Source organism: Sinocyclocheilus anshuiensis, unplaced genomic scaffold (genome assembly GCF_001515605.1).
Source record: "Sinocyclocheilus anshuiensis isolate Anshui unplaced genomic scaffold, SAMN03320099.WGS_v1.1 scaffold86, whole genome shotgun sequence".
NCBI classification, from domain to species: Eukaryota; Metazoa; Chordata; class Actinopteri; order Cypriniformes; family Cyprinidae; genus Sinocyclocheilus; species Sinocyclocheilus anshuiensis.
The window spans coordinates 2,062,824-2,085,760 of record NW_015547662.1 but is presented as its reverse complement, the minus strand read 5'-3'; the positions used below and the strand labels follow the sequence as shown (position 1 = coordinate 2,085,760).

The 22,937-nt window shown below is 37.5% G+C and overlaps 3 protein-coding genes across 5 annotated transcripts in view; 2 read left to right on the top strand and 1 right to left on the bottom strand.

The window, feature by feature from the left end:
• Positions 1–11,310, top strand: part of LOC107702337 (EF-hand calcium-binding domain-containing protein 6-like) — a 28,459-nt gene extending 17,149 nt beyond the window's left edge. The window contains exons 13-18 of the mRNA XM_016504622.1: positions 2,550–2,649; positions 4,194–4,318; positions 9,804–10,047; positions 10,162–10,334; positions 10,800–10,947; positions 11,026–11,310. Of these exons, the coding sequence (XP_016360108.1) occupies positions 2,550–2,649; positions 4,194–4,318; positions 9,804–10,047; positions 10,162–10,334; positions 10,800–10,947; positions 11,026–11,286 (1,051 nt within the window). The 3' untranslated portion in view covers positions 11,287–11,310. The remainder of the gene's footprint in view (positions 1–2,549; positions 2,650–4,193; positions 4,319–9,803; positions 10,048–10,161; positions 10,335–10,799; positions 10,948–11,025) is intronic.
• Positions 11,311–17,844: 6,534 nt separating this feature from the next.
• The window catches only part of LOC107702270 (hairy and enhancer of split-related protein helt-like), a 6,263-nt gene continuing 1,170 nt past the window's right edge, over positions 17,845–22,937 (bottom strand). Inside the window, exon 2 of the mRNA XM_016504527.1 lies at positions 17,845–18,290. Within this exon, the coding sequence (XP_016360013.1) occupies positions 17,845–18,290 (446 nt within the window). The remainder of the gene's footprint in view (positions 18,291–22,937) is intronic.
• The window catches only part of LOC107702334 (long-chain-fatty-acid--CoA ligase 1-like), a 37,271-nt gene continuing 36,162 nt past the window's right edge, over positions 21,829–22,937 (top strand). For all 3 annotated transcript variants that reach the window (XR_001635750.1, XM_016504617.1, XM_016504619.1), the window contains exon 1: positions 21,829–21,881. The gene's annotated coding sequence lies outside the window, so the exon portion shown is untranslated. The remainder of the gene's footprint in view (positions 21,882–22,937) is intronic.

Here is a 22,937-nt window from a genome sequence, read left to right as displayed (position 1 = left end):
CACACACACACACACACACACACACACACACACACACACACGTCTCCTGCTCTCAGATGGTGGCCCAGATTAAACAGAACAATACAGTCCAAACGTGATAAATGTGCATCTACTTATTCCTCTCTTTCACTCCCTCACTCAGTCCATCCATCCTCAGACGAGATGAACTGAAAGCGAAAATAAGCAGCCCATTCATTCACCAGTTATCTCTGTGGGCGTCTGTATCTCGTCTCTGCAAGTGATGGGACTCCTTCCTCCCTCTTCTTTTAATTTCAAATCCCTCTATCTCAGCTTGTGGAGAACAGTGGGTCCGCAAGGAGTTCAACCGACCCCTCGTCTGTTAAAACAACATACTCTCTCTCCTCTCTGAAGATCAGTCGTCTGAGGAAGAGAGGGGGTCTTCCAGTGACTCTGAATCAGATCTGAACTTGGGTGGCAATCTGAATGTAAAGGAATCTAAGCAATATCTAGCATGTAAAATGTCTTAATTCAAAACCACCATTACTTCATCATACAGTTTGAACTGGCAGAACTGAGTAGATGGGGGGAGAACATTTTTAAAGGCACTGTATAATAAAACATTTTCTCAGCTACATTTTCGTATAATAACATATATAGAATAATTTAAGTAGAATAACACTAATTTCACTTCCAGTCAGTAGGATGGAAATGTTTTATGAGTAATTGGAGGTTTTGACATGATTAAGAATCCTGAAAAAAAACTATACTTTATAGTGTATAAACAAATATATAATATGTTGTTTTTGTTTGTTTGTTTGTTTGTTTGTTTTTGTCTTTGATTGCCTTTAAATTGTTTTAGTGGTTGAATATAAAAGTGGAAATATAATATTAAATCAGGTTAAACTGAAGTTGTTGCTCCCTTAAGGATTTTTCTTCCATACCTATATCAAAATTTGCATACTGAACTAAGTTATAGTTTTTCTGGAGCAAACTGAAAATTTGTTGGTGTGTGTAATAGTAAAGTCTTGTGATATCAGTTTTTCACGCCTAGCAAAAATAAATCTGAAAAGAAAGGGTCAATTTACTAAAACTTTTTTTTTTTCAGCTTTTCTAGCAAGTCAAACTAAGAGTCATGTGCCCCCTTATGGGCATAAAAGAGACATGCATGTGAATTACCTTGAGTTATTATCTGGAAAACAAATGCAAAAGCTGCTAATTTGTTTACTGTCTATAGCAGTGTATTCTAGATATAAGTAAATAACTCAACTGCTTATTTTTTCATTATTTTTATTTTATTTAATGACTTCTTAAAAATATTTTACTGTTTTATTTGACTTTATTACTATTTATTACTATTTTATTTTCAGTTATATCTTTTATTATTTTTTAGTTATTTTAGTTTTAGTTTATTTTAGTCCTTCAGTTCATATGTACCATTACATCCAAATATCTGCTTAACTTATACAGTAGGAGTAACTAACATAGACTCAGTTCAAATTTTTGGGAAATCTTGTAACCTGACTCAGTGGATCTTTGGCTCGTTTCACTTTTAGTTTGAGTGTCTGTTTGTGTTATATGCTAGTGTGATGTCACGTCCTGCTGTGTTGGTTTTGTGGCAGGGCTGCTGGACATGGGCGTCCTGCTGAGATGTCCGTGGCTGGGTCACAAGGTCTCTTCCCTCAGCTTCTGACAGGTCCACTAATAGACTCAACCGCTGAATATGATGAATTGACCGTATTTAGCTATATATGTTCAGCTGTGACAAGCAGATTGGCAAATGGAGACTCACTCTTTGTTAATTGCATTTTTCAGGAACTTTTCTCACCGAGCTTTCAGTAAACTCTTATTTTGGCTCATTCAGGTCAGCTTAACTGTTGAAAAGAGCAGTTTGTCTTGAGAAAATCCTGAAGGCACGTTCACGTTGTCATCTGCACAATGCACAAACACAAACTTAATGCCTCTTGCAGTCAGTGTCACTGCCGTTTGTCTCTTTGAACTGCTATCAACATTATTTGAAGCAACTGTCTTTTAAATCTCACCATCTTTCTCTGTCCCTCCCTTCTATTTCTTCCTTTACACAGTGTGTCTAACTCTGCTCTAGCCCGTGACCTCTCAAGCCACCAGTCCGCCCATCTCGTTCGGACTGTGGCCCTAAGATGGCCCAGATCACTGCCCCAAAGCCTAGGGAGTGGTTGTCCTCTCTTGAGCACAAAAGAGCCACGGCTATCCGCTCAGCCGAGTCCGGCCCCCATCAACCCATCCAAGCGCACAGGGAATGCATTAGCCTAGGCTGGGCTTTGTGCGTCCGATTTTTCTCATGTGCTTCTTCATAGTTTCGCTAACACTTCAAGACCGTCAGGTGTCTGCCTTGTTTGACCACTCCAGTTGCTCTCAAAGCGGTCAGCACAGAAAGGCCGTTTCAGTGTCAGGTCTTGTAGCTCTCCCTGTTCGCCACTCAAGCGAGAACGGCACAAAGCGGGTCGCTCATTCTAAGGGTTCCTCAGGGCTTCTCTTATATTATATGAAGTAATAATAAAAGATCTAAAAACCAAAACCATGGTCTCAAGGACTTTTTCTTGCTCCCTCAGGAAAGGAGTTCCCAGCCTCTTCCAGGCAGCCGCCCAGCCTGTCTTGAACCATGATTCAGGTGAGGAGAAGGGCTCAGAGGAGGATCGGAGTGACCATGAGGTATGATCTCATGTGACTTCATAATACATAAATTGTAAATTCCCAGATGTACAATGCTGCTTTTCAACCTAAACAATTCAAAAGTTTGGTATTGGTAAGATTTCTTAAAGGTGCCATAGAATGGAAAACTGTATTTACCTTGGCATAGTTGAATAATAACAGTTCTGTACATGGAAATGACATACCGTGAGCCTCAAACACCATTGTTTCCTCCTTCTTATGTAAATTGATCTTGTAAAATGTGTGGTAAGTACTGCCGCTGTAGTTTACACAGAGCACGTGCGATCGCAAATCTCGAAAGTGAAAGTAAAACGATCGTGCATTCGAAAGCAGTTTCAATGCCCCGTATATTAATAGCAGCTCCCTGATTCCCGCATTTTATATACAGTATAATTACCCAACGATTTAACTGTGAGAGATAGTAATGAAATATATATTTTCCCTGTGTTTCCTTCCTGGTGTGTGAGCTACTGAAATGAGCCGCACTGTGAAACAGCCAATCAGAGCAGAGCTCAACATTGAGCCGCACTGTGAAACAGCCAATCAGAGCAGAGCTCAACATTGAGCCGCACTGTGAAACAGCCAATCAGAGCAGAGCTCAACATTGAGCCGCACTGTGAAACAGCCAATCAGAGCAGAGCTCAACATTGAGCCGCACTGTGAAACAGCCAATCAGAGCAGAGCTCAACATTATTATTCATGACCTTTCCAAATAAGGTAAAAACAGAGCTTTTTTTAATTCTAGCGACAAATCCTAGGGTTGTAAATGGACATGTAATCCCGTTTCTGGAGATTTTTTGACCTTACCAAAGCCACGTACTTTCTATGTAAATATCAGAGAACAATTTAAAATATTGTATCAATGCATTCTATGGCACCTTTAATGTTTTTCAAAGAAGTCTCTTATGCTCACTAAGGCTGCATTTATTTGATAAAAAATGCAATATTATTAACAGTAATATTGTGAAATATTATTGCAATGGAGAATAACTGTTTTCTATTTTAATATATTTTACAATGAACTGTATTTCTGTGATACAAAGCTGAATTTCCAGCATCATTACTCCAGTCTTCAGTGTCACATGACCCTTCAGAAATCATTCTACCGATTTGATGCTCAAAAAACCTATTGAAAACAGCTGTCCTGCTTAATATTTTTGTGGAAACTGTGATAATTTTTTCAGCATTCTTTGATGGATAACTCATTCAAAACAACAACATTTATTGACATTTTTTTTTGTAACAATTTAAAAATCTTTACTGTCACTTTTGATCAATTTAATGTGTCCTTGATGAATAAAACTTCTTTTGAATATCAGTGTAGATTCTCCCAGAAATAACTGTCTAGAACTATCAGAATATCTATATTATAAATTATCATTATAAATATCAGAACAGTTATTATTATTATTACTTTTTCTTGAATATTGATGTCTTATATTGTTTAAGGGTTTACATTACACTATATATTTTAATCTAAATCATTTACATCAAGAAATACTCTTCGAGATCAGTACCATTAATGAACCTTTCTTATGTTTCAGCTGTTTAGTCTGGTGAAGAGTTTGGTGGCAAATCGTTACAGAGATGTGCTGAGAGAGTTTGAAGAACTGGATGAGAAAAACACCAGACGTCTCACTCAGGAGGAGATGTACCAGTTACTTAAAAGGTGACGTACCACATATACAAAAGAAAAAAAAAGTTCCCTCATATTTGTTTTCTTCCATATTCCAAAGATTTTTTCTGGTCACAATGCATACTTGTCAGTATTTATCACTAGAGCATAATAGTAATGGTACCAGCCTATAAGAGCCAATGAATGCATGGAAATCAAATGAATAATTGATTTGTTTTCAGGCATAATGTCTTCGTTAGTTCTATGAGGACCTCAGTTTGATAGTCAGTACTTCAGAAGATTATCTGGGGGACATTTATATAGTTGTCTCCAACACACACACACACACACACACTATTGAAGATGTATTGGAATGTGGAATGCGTTCCTCCTCATCGTCTTTAACACCATGCCGAATCACTGAGTTTTTCTCCATGGTGTTCAGTCCTGGGTGTCTCCCAGAGTCAGCACTTGTGACACAAGCATTCCTTGTGTGTCTCACAAGACCCATGCAGTCCACCCGAGTCTCCCAGCCCTGGTTTTTACAGAGCTCTTGCACTCTTTTGTCTCCTAAGACAATGCCAATGGAAAGCAGGCCTTTTCTCTTGGCAAATGATGCCTTAATTGTGCAAGTTAACAACCTACTCTTTTTTTTCCCCATGAATAACGATGTGTTTGGTGTACGGAGCCTGAGAGAGCTGTTGGCACGGTGAAGTTCTGAGGCCATTGGTTTTCTATGGCCTACTGCATGCTTGTTTAGATGTTCCCATGCCTGCTTCACGTTCAGCTACACTGCTGTACTATCCTATGTATCTCTGTTGCTCCTCTAGTTAGAGCTATTGCAACCATTACTATTACTTTCACATATAGTTTTTTTTTTCTTACTTAAGCTCTAGCCCTTAGTATAAAACTACATGACTAAATTATGAAAAATGCACAATACTAAATTATTTACTACATAAATAAAATTTTATTTTGTCTGGCTGATGAATAACCCCAACAAAATTCCATAGACTTGCATTGAAGGACGAGCCTCAGTCGTATCTAGAGATTAGAATATTATAATGGTGTGGCTTTTTTAGAGGGCCAGAAAATAACATTCCAACAACCTTGCAACTACCTGGAAGATCCTAGCAACCAAATAGCCCTGGCAACTATCCAAAGCACCCTACATTTTGCATGGCCAGAAAGCACATTTTCATCAGTGTATTTTCACATTTTCAGAGCACATTTTCAAATATAAAGTGAATATTGTTTATTTAAAACTATTGTGTTGATGATTCATTAAAATACTTTTCTTTTTACTTTTACACGTGGGCTAATTATTATTTTCAAAAACTTTTTCAAACATATTGTTCAAGATAAAATGCTTTTTCCCAATATCATGAATGTTTGAATAATGAATTGTGAAGCCTTTGGGAATTATAACATTTGATTTTTTTTATTAATAAAAATAATTACGATAAATATATTTATAATGTTTATTTTTAAATATGTATTAATTTATACATATTTATTTTAAATATTAGTAATACTTATTTTTTTATTAATTTGAAATATTCCTGATATTTTTCAGAATTTTTTTGTTTTTTGCACATAAACTAAAGGATTTTTTTTTTTTTTTTTGCATTGACAATAACTTTTTGAAGTTTTGTTTGAACCATTTGATGAGATTTTTTTCTTTGACATCTCTAGACAATTTCACCAGCTACACATTTTTGAATGTATGCCCCACCAAACATATCAAAATGAATTAATAATCAAAAAATTGCATGAAATTATATGACATGTTGATCGTGGAAGAAGTGTATTCTTTGGCATTGTCCGTATTATTTGCCTTTTTGCATCATGTAATTGGTTTTAAGCGATTCAGTCTCTTAGGCTCTTGTACCTGTCATCTATTTTTATATCAACCCTCAACCCTTGTCTCTTTCTTTAACAACTTGTCTTTTCCCACATCTTTCTCTTTTCTTTCTTTCAGTCTGTACACACACACACACACACACTATTGAAGATGTATTGGAATGTGGAATGCGTTCCTCCTCATCGTCTTTAACACCATGCCGAATCACTGAGTTTTTCTCCATGGTGTTCAGTCCTGGGTGTCTCCCAGAGTCAGCACTTGTGACACAAGCATTCCTTGTGTGTCTCACAAGACCCATGCAGTCCACCCGAGTCTCCCAGCCCTGGTTTTTACAGAGCTCTTGCACTCTTTTGTCTCCTAAGACAATGCCAATGGAAAGCAGGCCTTTTCTCTTGGCAAATGATGCCTTAATTGTGCAAGTTAACAACCTACTCTTTTTTTTCCCCATGAATAACGATGTGTTTGGTGTACGGAGCCTGAGAGAGCTGTTGGCACGGTGAAGTTCTGAGGCCATTGGTTTTCTATGGCCTACTGCATGCTTGTTTAGATGTTCCCATGCCTGCTTCACGTTCAGCTACACTGCTGTACTATCCTATGTATCTCTGTTGCTCCTCTAGTTAGAGCTATTGCAACCATTACTATTACTTTCACATATAGTTTTTTTTTTCTTACTTAAGCTCTAGCCCTTAGTATAAAACTACATGACTAAATTATGAAAAATGCACAATACTAAATTATTTACTACATAAATAAAATGTTATTTTGTCTGGCTGATGAATAACCCCAACAAAATTCCATAGACTTGCATTGAAGGACGAGCCTCAGTCGTATCTAGAGATTAGAATATTATAATGGTGTGGCTTTTTTAGAGGGCCAGAAAATAACATTCCAACAACCTTGCAACTACCTGGAAGATCCTAGCAACCAAATAGCCCTGGCAACTATCCAAAGCACCCTACATTTTGCATGGCCAGAAAGCACATTTTCATCAGTGTATTTTCACATTTTCAGAGCACATTTTCAAATATAAAGTGAATATTGTTTATTTAAAACTATTGTGTTGATGATTCATTAAAATACTTTTCTTTTTACTTTTACACGTGGGCTAATTATTATTTTCAAAAACTTTTTCAAACATATTGTTCAAGATAAAATGCTTTTTCCCAATATCATGAATGTTTGAATAATGAATTGTGAAGCCTTTGGGAATTATAACATTTGATTTTTTTTATTAATAAAAATAATTACGATAAATATATTTATAATGTTTATTTTTAAATATGTATTAATTTATACATATTTATTTTAAATATTAGTAATACTTATTTTTTTATTAATTTGAAATATTCCTGATATTTTTCAGAATTTTTTTGTTTTTTGCACATAAACTAAAGGATTTTTTTTTTTTTTTTTGCATGACAATAACTTTTTGAAGTTTTGTTTGAACCATTTGATGAGATTTTTTTCTTTGACATCTCTAGACAATTTCACCAGCTACACATTTTTGAATGTATGCCCCACCAAACATATCAAAATGAATTAATAATCAAAAAATTGCATGAAATTATATGACATGTTGATCGTGGAAGAAGTGTATTCTTTGGCATTGTCCGTATTATTTGCCTTTTTGCATCATGTAATTGGTTTTAAGCGATTCAGTCTCTTAGGCTCTTGTACCTGTCATCTATTTTTATATCAACCCTCAACCCTTGTCTCTTTCTTTAACAACTTGTCTTTTCCCACATCTTTCTCTTTTCTTTCTTTCAGTCTGTGAACTACACACTTTGTTGTGGTGACCCGAGTTAAGAGTCCTGAACTCTTCTGAACTGTTCACCCCATGTGAGAAACTCCTCCATTTCTATAAATTATTTATCTATTTGTTTACTCTCGTCCCTCCCCTCCCTGTGCTGTTTTTGCAGCTCTTCCTTTGACCCTTTTGTGATTTCTCTCCCACCCTTTTTTCATTCTTTTTCTACATCACCCTCTTTTATCTCTCTATTCATTTTTTGGCTGGAATATGGCGGCAGGCCTAAAAGGAGTCGTGGTCTGAATGGGGGGCATCGCGAGTGGATTTGCATAATCTGTGGCGTGGCACTGGTGCACAGACACCGAGAGAGATGGTGCCAACCAGTCCAAGGTGAACTGAACTCTCCTCGCCAGCTCAGAGATTAGTGACACTAACAGGCTTTACAGCAGCCGAGTTCACAGAGGGTTTGGCTGACATATCAGTGCCAACTTCTCTGGCTCCCACAGTGAACGCTGTGTATGTGTGCGTGTGTGTCTGGTGAGAAACTGTTGCTTCTTTGATCGACTCGTACAAGGCAGTGACAAGCACATACGTGTTTGTTCACACGTACTGTATATATGCACACATACTCAACGCAAGGCCCAAACTGAACTGAAGTCTTTTAGTCTTCTAGATTCAAAGTTTATGGAGCAACTTAAGAATTATGATTTTGTTCATTTATTTAATGTCAAAGTGGTTTCAAAATTTCCACCAAATATGATGATCAACCACCTCTAAGTCAGACTTGAATAATGCAAACTGTTCAAGAGAGATAATTGTGACTTTTCTGGTTTTAGCTCATTTTAAACCAAGCAGCTTTCTGTTGGTCATTGTGGAGAATTTGTGTGACTAGCCTGAACCAGTTGCGAAATAAGCACAAAGTTCCAGATTGCATGGATTCCTATAGAAATGACTGGATTTCGCCCACAAATATTTGCTGAACAAATGGTAAATGTGACCACACCATTACTCTGAAAATTCCTAAAACAATTAAATATATAATGTAATTTAATTAATGCAATTAAAAGTACACAAAGGTCAATGTTACATTCATAACACTGTATAATTATAACTTTATATGTCACTGAATGAAAAAGCTTAATATTATATTGAATATTTACTAATATTAGCCAATACATCAAATATTCTTAAACACTAGACACATCATCAGATTGTTTAATAATGACGTCAGACAAACAAAATGACAACTTTAAGCCCCAAAGAGATACTGTTTAAACCAAATCAGCATATTAGAATTATTTTTGAAGGACTATGTAACTCTAAAAACTGGAGTAATGATGCTGAAAATCCAGCTTTGCATCACAGAAAAGTTATTTAAAAATATTTTGCAATATTACTGTTTTTTAACTGTATTTTTGATCAAATAAACGCAGTCTTGATAAGCATAAGATATTTTTGACCCCAAACTTTTGAAAGGTTTTGTATATAGAATTATATATATATATATATATATATATATAGTATACAGTTAAATAAATAAAACATAACCTAACCTAATAAATATAACATTTTAACATGCTGCAGGGTTGCATGATACAGACGTGTTTGTTTGCTGTCAAATCTCCTGTGTTTTCTCACAGTACTGTCTTTTCTTTAGGCGTGACATTGTGTTGTGTGACAGTGTGAGAGAAAATGTTGCTTCTATACTGTCGGTTGCCAAGTTTTAGCTTTAATACTGCTCAAATAAATAGGGTGAGGGGGTCTTTGGGGTGTGAAGGGGTTTAAAGGATACAGTGTTCACATTCTTCTAAGAATTTGAGGTGTATTCTTCATGTAGAGTACTCATGAATCCCACTATTCTCTCCCTTTCCCTCCTCCCATCATTTATTCCTCTCTCTGTTTGTCATTCTTCCTCTCGCCCGGCTCAGGTTAGAGCTCCATCCTGAGGTAACTCGTGGAGAAGTCCGGAGGTTGTGGTCCTCTTTGTTCACTCAGCAGGATGGAACTGTGGACTTTCAACAGTTTATACGTCACTTTGGCCCGTCGCCCAAATCCTGCTGTTACCCCAATGCCAAGCACAATCCCCCCAAACGTGGAGACAATGACTTCATGCGCCTCTCCAAAACACTCAACTGCGTCTCAGATATACTCGTGGATGCTCTACGGGCCAAGGTGTGGGTGTAAAAATACCTCTGCGATGGTGTAGAGTTCTTTGCGTGAAAAGAGTTGAGATATGATTGTTATTTAAACAGTTTTCTGAACCTCTTTCTCTCTCCCTCTCAACAGGTGGAGTTGTCTGTTTCTGAGCTCTGGACTGAGTTCTCTGAAATGGATTTTTCTGGAACAGGTTTTGTTAGCAGTGATGAATTTAAAGAGATCCTTATGAGTCTCTGTGTTCATCTCAGCCAGTATGAGTGTGATCTACTGGCCAGGAAGTTTGACATCAACCATGATGGCAGGTAGATATATTTACATTATGGAGAACCAACCCTGCAGTAAACAGATATCTGTCTATCTATCTATCTATCTATCTATCTATCTATCTATCCATCCATCCATCCATCCATCCATCCATCCCGTTTGAAGTTCAAGACCCTTCTGCAGCTTTACATTTTGTATAATGCATAATAAGGTCTACTGACCAGGTCCAAAACCAGCAATGTTTTATCCATTTGAAGTAAACTGACATGAACAACGGTGAAAGAATGTGATGATATTATTGGTCATATTGATAGTTATTAATGACTTAGTATCAAGTTGTGTTTGTGATTAATGACTTTTTCTGAATTTGGATCAAGCATATCAAACCATAGATTTATAATACATTTTATAGAGAATTCACATTCATCTGTATGATGAGACATAACTGAGTATTTCATGTCCTCATGGAATTTGTCATAATTATTTTCTTCTTCTCTGAACAGCGTATCCTACATGGAATTCCTCAAGCCTTTTCTATCCCAGAGTCAAATATGGAAGCATGGATCCAATATGGCAGCTGCTCTGCAGACTCCCAGAGACCCTAAAGAAATTTCCACCCTGGAAACATTAAGTCGCAGGATCAAGAAAAAGGTGATGCGTTGTTTATAGGTGACGATCTGTGTGAATACATGTATGAATGTTTATTTTCCTCATGTGTCGGTGTTGTAGCTCCAGCGTAAGGCTAGGGCTCTTAGCAAGGCCTGTGCCCGGCTGGATGGCTCCAGCACTGGGCTTCTGTCTGCAGCTGAGCTGGGTGCTGTGCTACAGCTGTTTGGAGTGTGTCAGAGCCAAGAAGAGCTGAGGAGTGTGTTCTCTACCCTTCACACACACCCGTCTGGACTCCTAGACTACCGCCCGCTCCTAATGGACAAACACGGGACATCCAGTCACCAGCAGGCCAAACACCAGCTCAGCCAAAGGAGTCAATAGGTCAGAGGTTTCAAACAAATGATGGCTACACTGGCTTAGTAAATTTGTAAGTTAATGTTTCAACTAAACATATTAACCCTATTGGCTTCATGCAGAAATAAAGATGCACAATCAATATTCAAGTTATAATCATGACATAAATGTTAGTATTGTATTGCTTTATATTAGATTTGGTTAGATTCCATGCCTTGGATTTCATTGCTTTACAGTTCAGTGTGTTCAAAGCAGTGCATAATAAAATTGAGTCAAATAAAAAGAGTTTGTCATCTGATTTTAATGTAAATTGATTTACATTGTAATAACTCTAAATTGAATTTGCATTCAGACTCTTAGATGTGAAATACTTTTGTGACATGCTACATCTATAATACATCTAAAACATTTTAAACAACATCTTGCTGATTTTCATGATTATTTTGCATATTATTTGTACTATGCAAACTCATTTGTCTCAATGCAGGACTGCTTAAAATGAACTATAGTGAATCCAAAAATGCTGAAAAAGAAAATGACACAAATTCTGAAATATTTTATAACCATTTTTGCAGCAAAACTATTTAAACTGAGTCTGATGCTGATTTTTTTTTATTCTTTGAAAAAATAGATGTTAAAATAGTTGGATAGATGAATGAAACCAAGATGAGTATTTCTAGATTACGAATATAAAAATGACCTTGTTTCTGAAGAAACAGTGATAGATCACTGCAGTACAATATTTCATATTGTTGAATGAGATCTTTTGAGATTTTAAAATCTTGTCAAGCATATTTTTTTAAATTCATAGGTCTGAGTAGGCTTTCAGGCTGATGTCCTCCTCTTATGTAATTTGTAAAAGTGTCCATCATACTGAGTGAACATGGGAACATGAAACACCACACCACCATAACAGTGTTTCATGTGCTTCCCTGCGGTGTCAGATGTGTTTAGTTTAGAAAAGACCTGCAGTTTTCTTAACAAAACCGCTTGCGTATAAATAAAACTTCAGATGCGAAGAAACTTTCTTGGCTGCTTTCTTTGGCATTTTAAGATATTTTACATGACAATAGAATAAAACCCTGAGCCATTTTAGCTCTGCTTCATTTGTTTTGATTCATACTGTGTGATGAAGCTAAAGAACTCTAATTTTACCAGCTTTTCTCCCTCCGCTTAACACAGTGTTCCCTCTGCGGATTTAAACTAATATTGGCTTGTTGGTCACTCAGTGCTCTTTCATCGCTTTCGTCTTTCATGGCATTATCGTTTTTCCCATCTGCATGCCCTCTTTGTCTTCTGACCGTCTTCTCTCCTCTTTTCCGCACCAACGTTTTGAACACCGTTTGGCAAACAGCTTTGTGTTATCCACCCAATCATCCGTTCATCCATCCATCTATCTGTCTGTTCATCCATCAATTACTCGCTCTGACAGTTGGATGACAGACACCTGTGCTTTTCTTCCAAAAAGTGACAATGTAGGTGTTTGTGTTGTATATACACAAAGACAGAACCTAGTTTTCACTTTAGACATGAGAGAGTTTTGATGCATCGTTGATCCTTTTTTAATAATACTTTTGAGGATGCATTAAATTGATCAAAAGTGACAGTTAAGACACTTTATAATGTTAGAAAATATTTTCAACATCATAGTTTCACAAATAGTCCTAAAAGAAAAATATGGTTCCCTTTCATGGGAACTTCGAACTGCGTCCTCTAGGGGGCGCTATGGGGAACGCCTCGTCGTGACCCGTGTCTGAAGCATACATTGAAAAAACACCAACTCGTTGGCCGGCGACAGCCATGACGTCACTACCGGTGCGACTAAAGTATAAATAGGCGCCGGGAGCATCACATCATTCTCTTCTTCGTCTTCATTGACTGTTTTGTTTGAAGCGTGCATTTCCAAGGAAAAAGTAAGAGCTATCTCTATTTATTATGGCGAGCACTAGCAGAGCATTTAGAAGGTGTGTGCATCTGTGTCATCTCTATTTGACATCAGATGACACACACGATCTATGTGTTGTTTGTTTGGGCAAAGAGCACGCACGCGATGCCTCCGAGGGGGCAATCGGCGTGCACTGCGAGCGTTTTTTCCAAGGGGAAAAAGCTCCGCTGTTCTAGAGGACGCAGTGTCTCGTTCCCTACTCAGGGAACCATGGTTACACAAGTAAGCTGAGACGTTTCCATAAAAGTATTAAGCAGCCTAACTGTTTTCAACAAGAAATGTTTCTTGAGCAGCAAATCAGCATATTAGAATGATTTCTGAAGGATCATGTGACACTGAAGACTCTAGTAATGATGCTGAAAATTCAGCTTTACCATAACAGGAATAAATTACATTTTAAATAGGAAACACATGTTTGACATTGTAATAATATTTTACAATAATATGTATATTTTGATCAAATAAATGCAGCTTTGGTGAGCATAAGAGACTTCTTAAAAATAAATTTAAAAACCTTTTAAAAATATGATATAATATGCATTTCAGTGTGTGGTTGTGTCCTGCATCCCGGTCTCATGCCTGAATTCTGGCCCTCTGTTTAGGAGCTTTGATTTCTTGGGGCTGATTATTTTTCTTCAGGTCCACTCAAGGATGAAGCCCAAGGAACCCAAGATTGTCTTCCTTTCAGCTCCATCACAATGGAGCAACCCCCGCCAAAGTACCACAACCTCTCCCGCCTTCTCTGGAATCCCTCTCCCTCTCACTCCCTTTCTCTTTCCTTGGTGCTTTCTTGGAAGCTGGTGCCATACAACTTACTTAAAGGCGATGGGATGAATTCAGGCTTTGAGAAGGAGGGGTCCCAGGTCCCCTATCTGGACAGAATCACACCTGTTTTGTACCCATCGTGATATTCTAGGACAGTGTGTCCCTTTAGTGATACATCAACGCTCTTTATCTGTCTCTCTCTAAGGTGTCCCCTTAGGAGATCTGAGTGATATTGGTTTCTGGTATTATTTGTGGTGTCAAAAGCATGTGGGACGAGGGTGGAGAGGGGCGTGGCTCTCTTCTTCTATGCCATTGTAGAGGCTAAAGAGAGTAAACCCTCTACAGTTAAAGAGGGAGGGACACAAGTGCCAACATCTCAGAAACAAGCAGCATCATGGCTGACTGGAACCTGGTAAAATGATATGCAAGAGTTATTTTATTTTCCACCATGGTGGCCGTCTCTCCCCTAAGATAATCCTGAGCATAGTGAACAACTGTCTGTCTGATTTGCTTAAGTCAAGTATGGAAATGACACATATTGTTCAGACTGATTCACATATTACATATATAACGGCATAATACGGCCTTAGCATATATCGCTGTGCATTATTTACAGTCAATATTCTTGTACTTTCACAATGCTTCACTATGATCTTTTCTCGGAACATAAGTTGAACTACTGAGCTAGATGATGTCACTCCCTTAAATATGATGTAAGAAAAATAAAAACATTATTTTAAAAAGGGACGATGTCAGCATAAAGAACACGGAGGGACAAATATTACTTGTCTCAGAAAATGCAAAAAAAAAACATTTTAGAAAAGAAAAAAAAAACGACTTACATTGCCATTCAAAGGTTTGGGGTCAGTATTTTTATTTTTACTTTTTATTTTTAGTTTGTGTGTTTGTTTATTTATTTGAGAAATTCATGCTTTATAATGCCTTCGCAATGTTACAAAATATTTCTATTTCAAATAAATTTCCCCACAAGTTTCCAAAAAAAAAAATTCAATGGCAAAACTGTTTTCAACAAGACTGCAATGGCTGCTGAAAATTCAGCTTCGCCTGCACAGAAATAAATGACATGTTAAAATATATTAAAATAAAATGTTATGTTCAATTGATAAGTAAATAAATAAATAAATATTGTTTTTAATGCGTGGTCTACATAACCCAATAAAGTGTAATGGTAATGAACAGGGTCATTTAAAATGGTCAAAAAATATATAATAATAATAATAATAATTTTTAATAAAATTGTGAGAAGTTGTATGTGTGTGTATGAGAGAGAGGGGGAAATATATCTCGAGAGTAGGTTTGTGAACCCTTTTGGATTTCTGCATTGCTTATTCATGTTCATACACCTTCATCTTGTTCATATTCATACACCTTCATCTAACTCAGTCACAGACAAACATAATCTGCCTTATAAACTAGTAACACACAAACGGTTGTACTTTTCACACTTTTCACTGCTGAAGACAGTGAGAATTCATTCAAAGTTCTAGCTGGAGAATGTAAAGTCAAGCTCTCTTTTACAACTTCTCCAAAAGCTATAATTGGAGTCAATTAAAGAGATTAAATAAAAGCACACAAAGCCTGGTTACTGACAAATCTGTTCTTCTCAAGAAAGATGGGTTAGTGTGAACCATGCTTCAATCCCGAAAACTGTCATAAGACCTTAAAAAATGACAGACGCACAAAGCTGGGAAAGGCTAAGAAAGCATGGCTAAAGACCTGGGTCATGAACCCACAAAATGATACTCTGTCTACAATACAGATAATTATGGACTGTTGCTACTCTCCCTAGCAGCGAGCATCCTGCAAAGCTCAGAAAAAATATTTGGGGCAAAAAAAAGTGCTTTGCTTAGAGTAAAAAGAGCACTGCATGCATGGAAGGAGCATCATGGTGCTTGTTTGTGTGTTATTAGTCTAGTCAAATTGTATTTGTCTATGATGGTGACTTGAATTAGGATCAGACCACATTTTATGAGTAAGCAATGCAGAAATGCATATATTTTTAAAGGGTTCACAAACGTTTTATTGCAACTGTAGCCTAAATGAACATTGCCTCTGTTAAAACCTCTCACATCCATCAGACTCCCTCCCTATAGAATACTTATTATTTACCAGTTTGATTTGTTATTTGCATCCTATTTAAATATAGGTGGAAGAGACACTGGGATAGGATGGGGGGCTGGATTTATGTCCAAATGGATCCCCCTAAAAAAGAGGCTTATTGTCAATCAAGGGGTTTCAGACCAGCAGACCATTACGCTAAGGGTTAATCTCAAGAGACAAAACAGTCTAGATAGAAAGACAAATTCAGCCATGGTATCTTCATAAGAATTTGTGCACGTCACTGAAATGAGGAATTCAGTGACTCTATGATTTCATTTGATATTGTGGATTGTTGTGCATTAAAATACTTATGGAAGAATATAAAAAGGTTATATTTATTTTTAATTTTATGTGAAACAGACATTTAATGACATTATTTTACTCTCTCTAAATATCCAGTGTGCCACTGTACAAATTTTACTTATTTATTAATTTATTTATTTTTTAGTAGTAGTTTTGGCTGAATATTAGGCCTATATGTTATTGTAGTGGTTTAATGATTACTTTTTCGGGTTTTCCCCCAATTTTCTTTTTCTAACTTATAATGCATATTGAACTATAGTGGACGCATAACAGTTCTCCACAGCTATTCGCTTTCATATACAGTTCAAAATACCAGAATAAATGAAAATTACCTTGTTTTCTTATATTACCATGTTACGTTATTTGTAGAGATTTGACATTTGCAATTTGACATGTTAAGAGAACTTGATTCATAAAAACCATCCGAGTGTCTACTTCATTGCTCATACCCATTATTGTTTTGCCTATAATTTTCTAATTTTAGTTTAATCTTTAAAAAGAACCCCTAGGTTTACAGTACTATTGATGTTCTCTGGATATTAGTGGATTCAGTAGCTGATTTTAAAATGACTGATATCTTTATCCCAATGAGAGGAACACGCTATGTGGCCTATACCAACTAAGGGGGAAGTCGTGGCCTAATGGTTAGAGAGTCGGACTCGTAACCCAAAGGTTGTGGGTTCGAGTCTCGTACCGGCAGGGATTGTAGGTGGGGGGAGTGAATGTACAGCGCTCTCTCCCACCTTCAATACCACGACTGAGGTGCCCTGAGTCTGCACCGAACCCCTAACTGCTCCCCGGGCGCTGCAGCATGGCTGCCCACTGCTCCGGGTGTGTGTTCACTAAGTTTGTTAACATCTGTATTCTGATTTGTTGATGTTAATGAATGTTAAGTGGTTTCTTGGTATTTCCTACAAACCTTTTTCTCTCCCGCGCGGGAAGTCTGCGGAGTGGAGTGCGCGCAGATACTGCACCGTCATTTCCAGGATTTCTGCTTTCTCGAGTTTCCCAGAGTTCTGTTTTAATACACAAAGTCTGTCAGTCATCGTATAGGCCTATATTAACAATTTAGGCAGACGTGAGCACTTAGAGCGCTTAAACTCATTCAGCGTTTCAGCTGCGCACCTGTTTAGCCAATGCCATAGGAACTGTCTTTCCCAGCTCGTTTAGACATGCACCGAACCCCTAACTGCTCCCCGGGCGCTGCAGCATGGCTGCCCACTGCTCCGGGTGTGTGTTCACTGCTGTGTGTGTGCACTAAGGATGGGTTAAATGCAGAGCACTAATTCCTAGTATGGGTCACCATACTTGGCCACATGTCACTAAAGGACTTCCAACATCGTGCCAAAAGACACAGTCTTATTCAAACATCATTTATTTCCTGATATATCTAAAACATGTACACATATAAAATGTACACATATATAAATTAAGCACATTTGCAGACGTATTTACAGAGCAGCGTGTTGTGCATTGTGTAAGCTGAAGGCATTGGGGTGTGAGTGCCCGATGAAGTTCATGTAATGATGATCGAGTCCCTGAACCGGTGATAAGTATCCGCTGTGCTGAGACATCGCTGGATACGCGAGCGTGGGGTTCCGCGCCGAGTGGTGCCAGGGAAAGTGTCCGGGAGGGCTCTGCTGAAACATTGACTCGGTTGGACTTGGACTCTGGTACTCCAGCTGGCACAGAAGGTCCGTAGGGTCTGGTGAGATGGTGCCCAACGAGCCAAACACGGGCTCGGTAACGACTTTGGACTGCAGGAACGCGAGGATGCGTGCGTATTTGGTGTCTTTGGTCTCCATTCGCTCCACGGTGGTCAGGTAGTGAACGAGGTTCTTCATGCACTCGCGATAGCCGAAGTGAAAGTAATTTGCAAACTCTGTCAGCAGTTCTCCTGTGAAAACAAAGAACGTTGTTAGAAATCAGCAGGGAAGAAAGGGCTAGATTTGATGGTTTAAAAGCGGAATCGTTTTACATTTGGGAGACCTTTTGGAGACGGAGTCCCCCCGTTTGTTCGCGGCGTTTCTCACACGACTTGGTGACACGTCCATCTTTCATGGGCTACGGCCGGGTTTTTGTTTACATTCTCTAGTTTCGTTAGGGGCCTCGGCAGGTGTGGGGACCCGGCCTGGCACACGAGCGGCCCCTCCGTCCATGTTAGAGACTCCAGCCGTCTTTGGCACACGAGGGTTACCCACCGCTGGATTCCCTTCAGAGGGGCTCAATTTGTATCCTATTATCCTATAAGAAAATGTCTATTGAGCGGAATGAATAGTTTCATTGGCCTAAATTTTAATAATGCAGTGCAAGAAAAGAAAAGGAGAAATAAAGAAGAATGCAGCTGGTCCTGACGCGCATTATTCTCCGTCACCTGCGCCTGGAGACCTCTATTCATTTGCCTAATTTCGGTCAACTTAACAAACTTTGGGAGAAATTATTCTGGTATTGTTGTGAAGGGTGAAGCTTTCTGATCGAATTAACAGCATGTTTTGATCCGGTAAATGTCATTAGAAAGAAAGAAACAATCGCGTATAGAGGGGTCTGGGTAGCGCGCCAAGTGGCGACGCCAAAGCGCAATTCATGCAATAGGGGACTTTTGTACCCCCACATTGCTCAAGTTTGTGCCCAACAAAGGGCATTATTTTATACTTGAATACATTTCATACAATAATTGGCTGTTTTCATCAAACATATTTTCACAGCAAGGTTAACAACAGGTTTATTGTGTTCTCCCAGGCTCCCAGCCTCGGACTTCATGCGCCAAAACGCCTGGATCTTATGCTTTTTTTTCACTGGGAACGTTTTAATCCTGACGGTTGGCTATGCTTTAAAGTGCGAGATCGTGTTGCATCGTGGAGGGAAAAATCAAAGATGTGTGGATTTTTTTTTTCTTTTAAAGAATTCAAGCCCTTTGGATATCCAAAGCAACTGAGACTTTTTACACAGCGCGCAAAAGAAAAGCACCGGTGAAACAGACTAAAGCATAAAATCCCATTATTTATTGTTGAATTTACCACAAGATTTTATGCAAACGCTCTTTGGAGCCGACACAACAAACCTTTTTAACTTGCTTTCGGATTCTTAAGTTCTGTAATGTGACTATTTATGATCTGTTTTTTTTTTTTGTAAACGTGTGTTGTGCTTTGAAGAAGAGTAATACGTCAACAGAATTTTCTCCTATCACAGCGTAATTTAATTGCCCAACATTACACCAAACAACCCAATAAAAAAAGATTACTGTATTTTAACATCTTAAAAATTAGCTGTTGTTGCATTCATGTTTTTATTTATTTTTTTTTTGTGGAAGAAAGATTTAAAGAGCAAAAAGGAAGCTGGAAAACGTGAACCAAAGCATCATTGTGCAACAAGTTCATCCCATATTTAGTGTTGATAACGATACGTTATAAAAAAAGACCAAACACAATTGTATTTCTCAAGCGCCTGATTTTTAATGTTCTAACACATTCCTGATACATATTCTAACGAATATAACTTTGCGTAAACCATTCACATAAAAATGTATTTATTTGTCAGTATAGATTATACTATTATAAAATATATTATAACATAAAATTTATATTTGTATTTTTTTTATTTTCTTAAAATATAAATTGTAAAATAAAAGGTAAAAAAAAGGGAGGAAAAAAAAGTTCGGCAAAAGACGGGATCGAACGTTGGAGAGCGGAATTACTGCCAACAAGGCGGGCTATTTGCACTAAGTGTAAATAGACACCCCGTATTTTTTATTCCCTAGTAAGGGCAATTCATACAATACATTTAAACTGAGCTACTTTAATACCATCTCCGAACTTTCTACCACGACTCTGCTGTTCTTCGGCTGGTTCTTCCCTGTATAAGTTGATTGACAGATGTCTCGTCCAGTCAGCTGTGAATAATCCCAAACCAATGGTGCTGTCTCAAACTATACCTACCTTTTCCGGTTTGTCTGATTTGTCGTTGTGTTTTCTGACTTGTTCATTTGTTTTCGGATTTGTCATTGTGTTTTCTGACTTGTTATAATGTTTTCTGAATTGTTGTTGTGTTTTCTGAATTGTTATTTTGTTTTTTAGACTTGCATTTGCGTTTGTAATTTGTTATTTTGTTTTCAGAATTGTGATTTGTTTTGCACTTCTCTGCCACCGTACTTTTGCCTAACGTTAACGTTCTGTATTAGCCTACTAAATCGAAAGCGCCATCGTGTGGAGATTTCAACAAAACTTACACGTCGACTTATAACAGAAGTCTCAAAAATACTTTGACATTTGAATCGAGTCTATGAAAAATGTGTGTTAATTTATTACTGTTTATTGGTATGACTATTTGGTTCAGACAAAAGTTTCAACATTTATTAATTAATTCGTTTTATTAGTTATTTTAGGTACAAAAATAGTTTTGGTGCTGCAATTCCTCAGCAAGTACCCTATATACTATATATATTTGTCATTTAGTATGTTGCGCACATTTGCGAGATTTGAAATTCCTACGTTGATGGGAAAAAAATGTTGATCCTCCAGACGATGTGTTGTCATGCGAGAGGCGGTGACCCGTGGTGACCCCAGGCCAGAAACGCACACAATCCTTTAGCTTCGCGCGCCACCGTGAGTCTCCTCTGCATCACTTCACACGAGACATTCAGCATTGTTCGTGCATTACAATAGAGCATCCTTAATATACAAAAAAAAAAAAAAAAAAAATCGTCCGAAATCAAATATTAATCTATTGCTCACTGAATACATTTAAAAGGGTGAAACATAGCTTTCCTTACTTCTTGTTTTTCCCCTAATAAATGTATCTTAAAAATGAACACTGATTTCATAGCGCAGTATTGCTCACCAGAGGGAGACATATTATCATGTAGAAGTAAACTAAACGCTTGTTGAAAGAAAGAAATAATTTTTAATTAGCGTTTTTGTTTCACTTCTCAGATCTCAATTCATATTTCATCCTGCATCACCACACCAAGCACCCAGTTTAAAGTTTAGCCGTGACGATTATTTATTTGACCATGAAATGAAATGCATAAATTGAAATATAATGTATAAAGTTGGTTGAAATATATAACTCAAAAAAGTTGTTATTAAATATTTACAAATATAGATTATACGATTGTCGACAGAAAAGGCGTAATTATTGATGTAGGTACACACTAATAGAGAGTTAAAAATAAACTTTTGTCTTCTTCATATTATTGTAACTCATATTTATTAGGATACGTCACCTCATTCTGCACAGAAAGAACATAGTCGTGGCTTCAGCTTGTGTCATTAGTGAACATTGCAGTTTATTTATCAACATCACAATAGTGCGTATGCACATTTACCTGAAAAAATGACCAATTGAACTTATTATTTCAAGTCATACGCGTAAAGATATGAGACAGGTGTTCTGATTGGTCGCGCGCCCAGTTTCGTATCTGAAGACTGCGCGCAGAGCCATACGCGCCTCCAAATAACAGCTGTGGGGACGCTACATTCACACCATTCAGGTCTGTGCAATTCTGCCTTAATCTTGGCTGGATTAATAATACTATTTATATGGATTGAACTGAATAACGCTTAAAAACATCCAAACCATGCACATTAATACATAGGGCCTATATCATGGAGAAAAGCGATCAAATGCAAATTGTTGCATCAGTGCATCTGCTCAGCTTCATGCATGCTCAGTTTTAACATTAAATGCAGTGATGATGCCGCGTTTGGGGATGTTTTAATGCAGCGAGGTCTGCTTTTAGAAGCAGAGTGATGGAGGGAATTAAGTCTGACTCATTTGGCTGAATCGGTTATTTTGAACAGTTCGTTTCGACCATAAACTGAAATGCTCTTAACCAGTTCAAAACACGATCATTTTCACAGCGTAAATACGTCCTCAAGTGGTTTCTGACATGCCATCGCTGCATGCAAATAAACAATAGGCACATGATGGTTTTTATTACTTTTCTCTAACAAACACTAAGATTACTGTAAACAATATATAAATAATAAACGATATTTAAAGCTGCTCTGGTTCGTTTGTGCTTCTCATAAAATTCCAATACGCTTTATTTGTGTAGGCTGCTTTCTGATATTAAAGGGGTCATATGATGTTACTAAAAAGAACATTATTTTGTGTATTTGGTGTAATGAAATGTGTTTATGCGGTTTAAGGTTAAAAAAACATTATTTTCAACATACTGTACATTATTGTTTCTCCTCTATGCCCCGCCTTTCTGAAACGCGTTGATTTTTACAAAGCTCATCGATCTGAAAAGCAAGGTGTGCTGTGATTGGCCAGCTATCCAGTGCGTTATGATTGGCCGAATACCTCAAGCGTGTGACGGAAATGTCACGCCCCTACCATACTATGATGCCCTCAGGCCAGAGCAATGATTCAAAAACATGAAAACCCATTATAAACAAGGCATTCGTTGCATCCAGTGGGGACATAATTATGGATTATAATGACTTATATTGTCTTTTTACACGTTGCGTTGCATCGCGCCGCGTAAACATAAAACCATGTCTGCATTTGTGATCAGAGAAATGACAAACTACAAGTGCTA